Raw genomic sequence first — 8,323 nt, forward strand, 5'->3', positions numbered from 1 at the left:
CCAATCATAATTTTTCATTTTGTTCATTTTTTTGTAATTATGAGAGGTTGATTAATCATTTTTATTGTGAAAGGTGTTAATCATAGATATTATCATCTTCATTATTTTAATTTTAGAGAAATACATGAAACAGTTTCATTAATGTTAGAGAAAYACATGAAACAGTTTTATTAAGTATTATATGAAACAATTTCACAACCATATATGAAACAACTTCATCAAAAAAAAAAATTATATGAAACAATTTCACAAGATTAAACAATTTCATGAAAAAATTTCATAAGATTAAACAATGAAATCGATAGATGAAGGTGGTTTAAACGGTTTACACAAATGAGGGCGGTTTTCATATGATTACTCCTCTATGTATATGTATGTATGTATGTATGTATGTGTATATATATATATATATATATATATATATATGTATGTAATCTTTATATGTGGCGGAGCTCATGCTAACTCGTTACCTTTGGTGAAACTTGAACCCTTAACTGAATCTACCAGTAACCCGGGTACCACTCAGTTGATGACCCTTTGATCTTTTTTCACTGATGTTTCCTTTTCGATCATTTCTTACATTTTAGGTCATTTGACGTCTAAGAGTGATGTCTATAGTTTCGGGGTTGTTCTTCTTGAAATGTTGTCGGGTCGAAGAGCGGTAGACAAGAACCGGCCATCTGGCGAACATAATTTGGCCGAGTGGGCCAAACCCTACCTGGCCCACAAGCGTAAACTGTTTCGTGTTATAGACAACCGTCTCGAAGGCCAGTACACGCTCGATGGAGCCCATGCGGTCGCAAACGTATCGTTACGGTGCTTATCGGTCGACCCCAGGTTCAGGCCCAGCATGGCGGAAGTGGTCAAAGAACTCGAGCAGCTTCAGGATCCAAAGGGAGCACGACCACGACCACGAAGACACTCGAGTCATGGGAGTCATGGGACCCGGAAGTCGAGCTCCGGTGACCGTAACACGGCCACCGATGGCGGTGGGCCCGGGCCTCAGACTCAAGCTTCTATTTGAAGAAAGTGAATCTTGAAAAGAAGACTAATTTAGGCCAAATGATTGTATAGTTGTTTGGGATTAACTAAGCTTGAGAAGAGACCATCTCTCTTGACCCAATTTGTAAGTTGAGTTTGTTTCTAAATTCAAGTAAATTACAAAACTCACCCTCAAACTTATTTTATTTACAATTTGTGGTCATTTGGGTGCTAGTTTTGCAATTTTGGTATAGACAAATATAGGTATTCTGATGTGACAGAACCTTAATTTTTACGCCGGCCTAAAAAAATAAGACTAAACTACAAATGTAGTCCCTTTGGTTTGTCAAAGTTAACACTTTTCATTTGTTTTCACAGTTTTGAAATTACAAGATAACCATCATGGTTTGTAAAAACGTGGATTTGATCCATCCCTCTAACGATCGTTACCGTTAAAATGGGATATGTTTTCATTATTTTATCGGTTTTTTGTTTTTTACCCGGTCAAAATCCACAGGGACTAAAATCAATTTTGATTGAGAAAGGACAAAAAACCCAATAAAAGGACGTAAATGTATCTCATTAATGAATTTTTTAACGACCATTAGAGGAAGGGATCAAATTCGCACGTTTTGGCAAATCACGGTGACCATCTTATGATTTTGATTTACCCAACAAAAAAGTGTTTGTGTGTGTGTATTGTGTTTGTTGGAGAGAAGTCCGTACCAGAAAAAGGAGAAAGGGTTTGAGGATTATTTGAGATTTTAATTAAAAAAAGCATGTGCTTTTTTATGGTTTTGATTTTGGTGTGATTATTTAGGATTTTCATTTTCAAAGTTGAAGAAATGGAGATGAATATCTGATTTTGAAGTTGAAGAAGGGTTTTTGATTGTGAAGTTGAAGTTGTTCTAGGGAGGTTTTCATTTTGTTTTTTATGGGTAATTTCAAACTTCACACGTAAAAACAAATAGCCTGACTGATTCAAATTTCAGACTTCAGCACCACCTCTGATAAATCAGAAGTGAAATCAGACTTCAGCACATCTTAAAAAACAAACGCGACCTTAGTTTGTTTGTTTTTAACTTAACTAGAAGGATACCCGCACAATGCAGCGAGATACATCTCAATTTTTTGTTTTGTCTTTTTTTTTGTCTCAGTTGATGTTATAATACGATTTTATATGGTTTTGAGAAAACGATAATGTTTTTATTTTTTAAATAAGATTTAAATAAGAATACATCATAAATAATTGAAAAAAATATTGATTTTAGTACCAAACTAACTATTTAAAATTTCTTTTTTTAACGTATTTCTTTAATTCATTTTTTTTATCTTCGGTTTAATAATATTTTTTTTATAAAGATAATAATAAAGTATTTTGATATAATTCAATGATTATCCTAATTATATTTTAGATTTTTTATATTTAAAATGAGATGTTTATCCTTTAGATTATGTTTATCTGCAGTTAGTTACACGAATTCAAACAAGAAGTTTTAATAAGTTGTATTTACGCATAATTTATTTGTAATCTTGAATTTTAAGTAATATGCATCAATAAACAGTACTTCATGCATAAAAAAAAGGTTTTTAAGAGTTTCTGTCAAATGCTTTATAATATAGTATAGATAAGTTTAATGGATAGTTAGCTTAATTGGTTAAGTTATATTATGGTGTTTGATCTTTACTTACTAGTTACTACTAAGATTATTTATTCAGAACAAAAGTCAAACAACAATTTATCTGATCAGATTAATGCTTAGACACAATTTAATAAATTTAAGAACTTAATAGATAGAAAATCATACAACCCCTAGTTTTTTTTTTCCGCTTTAAGATTTTCTTTCGTTCTTTTTTCTAAAAGTTCATATTTTATTGGTATGCTCATATTTTTTTATCAGTCATGGATATTTATGAAAACATATATTTTATCGTTAGGATAGATGTCATATCTGCATGTTTGGTTTAGAATGACTCCAAATATTAGAATCTTGTGAAGGTCGGGTAAAATTCAAGGATTTGTCTTGACATCAGAGATACCTTTTTCAGTAGAAGATCTAAGATTTTTGTCAAGAGAGAGTATCTTTAAGGTAGATCAAATGCCCTCAAAGTCATCCGATGTGTTTTTAGCCAAATTTCACCGTTTTTAGAGATTTTTAAAGTTTTCTGGTTTGTTTCGAGGAATTTTTAAGTTTTTTGAGGGACTTTGCTGGTTGATTTTTTTAGGGAACTTTCCTGTTGATTTCGATAGACTTTTTCGTTTTTTCAGTTGATTTCGAAGTACTCTTTTTCAGTTTTATAGTTGATGTTTCATATATTTTCTCGAAGCACCCCCTAAAATTTAATGGATGCATCTTTCATACCTAAAAAAAATCTTATCTACGGAAATAAGTTAAACATGGTATTAGTGATGGTCAAACCGGCCCGGGACCGCTGGAGGACCGGGACCGGCCAAGGACCGGTTATAGGACCGAAATCTGCGACATGTTATGGATTTGGGGTGTTTCGTGGGACCGAGACCGACCGGGACCAGTTATGGCCCGGTCCAATTTTTAAAAAATGTAGCCGTTTTTTGGCCCTTTATTTGTATTTTTTTTGCTTTCTAAACACTATATATAAGTGTCTTGGTTGAGGGATTTACATACCAAGTTTTCGATTCGCAAAAAACGCAAAAAAACGTTCACAATTATCGGTTTATCGCTACATTTTGTAAGACAATGTAATTTTAATTATAATAAAACGCATTTTTAAAGTGTACTTGAGTGACCAAATTATAAATTTTATAATATATTAAAAATATATATCATTAAAAAAAAAATTAACGGCGACCCATAACCGGTTACAATAAAGTTTGACCGGACTCAACTTTTTTGAGTAAAACCGGGACCGGCTATGAGAAATCTTGGGACCGGTTTTTGACATCACTACAATACACATAGTATATGTGAGCCTATTTGGACATACATAGGTCCACCAGACAGACCCTTTTAATGTTGTTCGCTATAAATACATCTAAATACCCCTTTTACTGTTGTTTCCTATGAATATATCTAAATATGGTATAATTCTCAAATTATGAACTAAATAAGTAAAAACATCTATTATTTTCTTATTTTTTAATATTTTATTTTCTTCCCAAATCCAAAAACACAACTTTCGAGGGAAAGTCGTATATGTTTCCAACACCATCATTTCCAATATTATTTTCTTGCAAGTTGTAACAATACTTGTTGCTATAGATGGTTGCGTCTGAATGGGGTAACTTAGATGATGATTGAATATGTTGAGTTGAGGTGACAATTTTTTTTAATTTCATAAATAATTAATATAAAACTAGAAAGATACTCGTGCAATGCAACGAAATACATCTCGATTTTAATATTTTATTTTATTCTTTATCTCTATCGATGTTATAATACGATTTTATGTGTTTTTAAGAAAGCAATAATGATTTTTATTTTTTTAAATAAAATGTAAATTTGAAGATATCATAAAAATTTGAAAAAAAATATATCAATGTTAATATCAAATCAACTATTTAAAAATTCTCATTTTTTTACATAATTTCTTTAATTTATTTTTTATTATAATTTAATTTAAATTTAATAATGAAATAATTTATTTTTTGTTTAATAATATAACATTTTATGAATATAATAATTAAGTATTATGTTATAACTCAATGATTATCGTAATTATATTTTAGATTTTTTATATTTAAAATGAGATGTTTATCTTGTATTTGATTATGTTTATGCAGTTAGTTACATGAATTCAGATATGGAGCTTTAATAAGTTATACTTACATACAATCTACTTGCAATCTTAAGTTTTAAGTAATATGCATTAATAAACAGTACTTTACGCATACAAAATGGTTTTTAAGAATTTTAGTCAAATGCTTTACAATATAGTATAGATAACATATACACTGACCTAAATCAAATAAACTCAGTGTATGTCTTCTGGAGGTATGTTCTACAAGGAGTAACAAGTACACAGGCCCAAATCAAACAAACCGAGTATATCTCATCTGGAGGTAACGTCTAGGGGGTAACAATTAAGCATACCTTACCTCTTAGAGGCATAAAATAAAACTATGGAACACAAACTAAATACCAGAAAAACACTTAAACAATCAAGAGGTTTTGCTACATTTCTTTTGGCAAATTGTGCTATTTACTTTCACATGTTGACAGGCAAGATTGTGTATACCAACTTACATTCACTACTACTACTTGTTGCTATTGAAGTTCAGAAGAAAATAAAGCTTCATTTTGCTGATCTATTGACAAGCAAGCAACCAAGAATCCATCAGCATGATGGATTCTTGGCATCTTCTTATGGTTTAGAAATATGCATTTTTGATTATGTGAGATTTCAAGTCGAGAAGAGAACCTGCGTTTTTCCTCTTTTCGTATGTACGAAACCTGTAGCGGATACAATGATGGACTTACAACGAGCTTCGATATCACGCGCTGTGTCGAACCATCCCCGGTGGCCAATGTCGCCATTCCATTCGTAAAATTGATCTGTTCCTCAAAGTAACCAATTCCTTGAAATCAAAAACCTTCTTCATGTAATTATTAGCGCTCACCTCTTGTTTTCCTGAATCAGTTTCCACTGCAGCTTCTTCGGGTTCTTCTGTTGTAACGAGTTGGGATTCGGTTTCGGGTTGTGGTGGTGACGTGTCGTTGATGATTTTTCCAAGCATCTCGACCACTTCACTCATTTTGGGTCGGGATTTGGGGTTCTTTGTGAGGCATTTGTTGGCTAGGCAGGAAAGTTTATGGGCTGATTTGAGGGAGTAGTCTCCTTCGAGACGTGGGTCTAATAAAAGATGGAACTTTTTTGAATCTGAGATGTAAGGTTTCACCCATTCCAAGAGTTTCTGCTCGTTTCGTGGCAAGTTCCGCTCTACTGCTCGCCTGCCCGTGATAAGCTCGTAGAGGACCACCCCAAAGCTCCAAACGTCGCTTTTTGATGTTAGTCTACCGGTGTGAAGATACTCCGGAGCTGCATAACCTATCGTCCCAACCACCTTTGGAAATAAAAGACAAGGAGATAATTCAAATAGCAGAAATGGTGTTATTAGTTGGAGACAAATTGCATGAAAATGCAACAAACTTTGGTCTTCTCTTTCAAAGCCTTCATTTTGGTACCTCAAGCATTTAGACCAAAGTAGGTTGCACAAAGTAGGAATTCGACCAAAGTACTTTGCATTTTTTATAGTTTCTCAGGTGTAAACTAGGTACCTAAATGGTTATATTGTCACATCAGAAGTACCAGAATGAAGGTGTTAAAAGTGCGTTACATAAAATATGAATCAGACCAAACTTTGTTGCAATTTCATGCAATTTTCCTGATTAGTTATTAGTTATGTACCATACCCATCATCATGCTTTCCCGGAGGTTACACAAAAACCAGAAATATCGAGTTTTGCATGATGATAGTTTACGATTTTCATCTGAAATCCCTCCTATACCTGTTTAATATCTCTGGGGACTTAAAAAATTTAAACGGAACTCCTTTTATATAAGGGCCATTTAGCTCAATGACCTTCTCCAGGAGTTGTTTTTGCTAAATGACCCTCCAGTGTACTTTCACGTTTTTTCGGGGGCAGGTTGTCTTATATCAGGAGCAGGCTGTTTAACATGCGGGCAGGTCAGATGAAGGTCATTGAGTTAATTTTTTTAGAAGATCATACTCTTAACTGGAAACTCATTTTAGATCATTCAACCAAAGGGCCCTTTATATGATCACCCCTGAACAACTAGTGGGATTGTTTTCAGAAGATTGAGAAGAGAGGAACATACGACTGTTGAAACATGGCTCAGTCCAGCTGCTGGACCCTGTCTAGCAAGTCCAAAGTCTGAGAGTTTTGGGTTGAAGTCTTCATCTAGAAGAATGTTCGAAGTTTTGAAATCGCGAAAGATTAGCTGCACCACATAAAAAACATATAGAATGTTTGAGTTCACTACATGATTAGTAAAAGTGCCTGAAACTCGGTGTATATACAACAAAGAAGACAATATGTGTAAACCAAACAAGCTCAATAAATCCCAACCAGAGGTGGGTTCTTCGGGCGTGGGATGCACGCAGACTTATCATATGCCCCAAAGAGTAGAACACTTGTTTCCATTATAGGGAGAAATATATGTGTGCGCCAGAATAATTTAAGTATCCTGGAAATGGTGTTTGATTTAAGTACCTGGAAATCCATTTCTTCATGTAGATAAGCCAAACCACGAGCTGCTCCTTGAGCAATTTGTAAACGGACCATCCATGAAAGAGGAGACTCTCCACGACCCAATAGATGGTGTTCCAAACTTTTATTGCGCATAAGCTCATACACTAAAAGCCGCTGAATCCCTCTTTCATCGTCCTCTGCACAATATCCCACCAACTTTACAAGGTTTGGATGGTTGACTACCCCCAAAAAGTTCACTTCATTAATCCATTCCTTATGCCCCTGAATACTAGAACATGAAAATTCAACCAAAATCCATAAGATAAAAATACTATGACCATGTTTGGCAAAAGGCAACCATGAGCTAGCTTCTTTTTTGATCTTATTGAAAAAGCCCCTTAGTTAGCCATAAGCTAGATTATAAACTAGCTTTAGAAAAAGTTACTTCAAATAGTGTTTGAATAAGCTCCATGGGCTTCCAAAGGGCCTTTGACCGCGCGGTATGTGCGTCCTTGGCCTCGTAGGAGGTCAAGGGTTCAAACCTCACCACAGGTGGGGAGGGTGTGCGAGCTTATTTGTTTTATTTACCGTATATAAATATTACATACTTCAAAAGTCCATGGGCTTTTTTCCACCATTTTCCAATTATGCCCCTTATATTTTCCCATATATTTTTAATATGTCCTTTTAGGTCATTTTACATTGTCATCTAGTTTATCAACTAGTTTTTACCAAACATGACTAGTTTATCAGATACAACCAACTTATTAGACAACAAATAGCTTATCAGATAGCTTTTGGGCTAGTTTGCCAAACATAACCCATGGAATGGCCAGCAGTTGCACATAGAAGTCTCAAGCCATCCCCACATAACATTATCCCAACATCCATATCAACCACACGATGATAAACCTGAAATCTTGATTGCTTACACATTAACAAACGCTATGCCAGAAGTCTGATATACTGTTGATACATACAACGCAAATCCACCAATTCCAACGCATGTGTAGGGTTAGAAAGAAAGGCTTGATGTGAAAATTGGGCAAGGAAGGTCAGTATGAAAAGAGTATCCAATGCCTATGTTGAGTAAGACTGGTCTGGTGATGTACAAGTCTATAATGGGAAAACAATAACTTGGCATGTCCCCC

General features: G+C 34.2%; 2 protein-coding genes across 2 annotated transcripts in view; one reads left to right on the plus strand and one right to left on the minus strand.

Annotated features, from left to right (window-relative positions):
* The window catches only part of LOC112513788 (receptor-like cytoplasmic kinase 176), a 5,724-nt gene extending 4,554 nt beyond the window's left edge, over nucleotides 1-1,170 (plus strand). The window contains exon 6 of the mRNA XM_025120148.1: nucleotides 588-1,170. Coding sequence (XP_024975916.1) covers nucleotides 588-1,024 — 437 coding nt within the window. The 3' untranslated portion in view covers nucleotides 1,025-1,170. The remainder of the gene's footprint in view (nucleotides 1-587) is intronic.
* A 3,927-nt stretch (nucleotides 1,171-5,097) lies between these two features.
* The window catches only part of LOC112513789 (serine/threonine-protein kinase PCRK1-like), a 5,209-nt gene continuing 1,983 nt past the window's right edge, over nucleotides 5,098-8,323 (minus strand). Inside the window, exons 2-4 of the mRNA XM_025120149.1 lie at nucleotides 7,194-7,454; nucleotides 6,799-6,921; nucleotides 5,098-6,022 (exon numbers count right to left, since the gene is read on the minus strand). Of these exons, the coding sequence (XP_024975917.1) occupies nucleotides 5,453-6,022; nucleotides 6,799-6,921; nucleotides 7,194-7,454 (954 nt within the window). The 3' untranslated portion in view covers nucleotides 5,098-5,452. The remainder of the gene's footprint in view (nucleotides 6,023-6,798; nucleotides 6,922-7,193; nucleotides 7,455-8,323) is intronic.

This window comes from Cynara cardunculus, assembly GCF_001531365.2.
Source record: "Cynara cardunculus var. scolymus isolate 2C chromosome LG 5, CcrdV1, whole genome shotgun sequence".
NCBI lineage: Eukaryota > Viridiplantae > Streptophyta > Magnoliopsida > Asterales > Asteraceae > Cynara > Cynara cardunculus.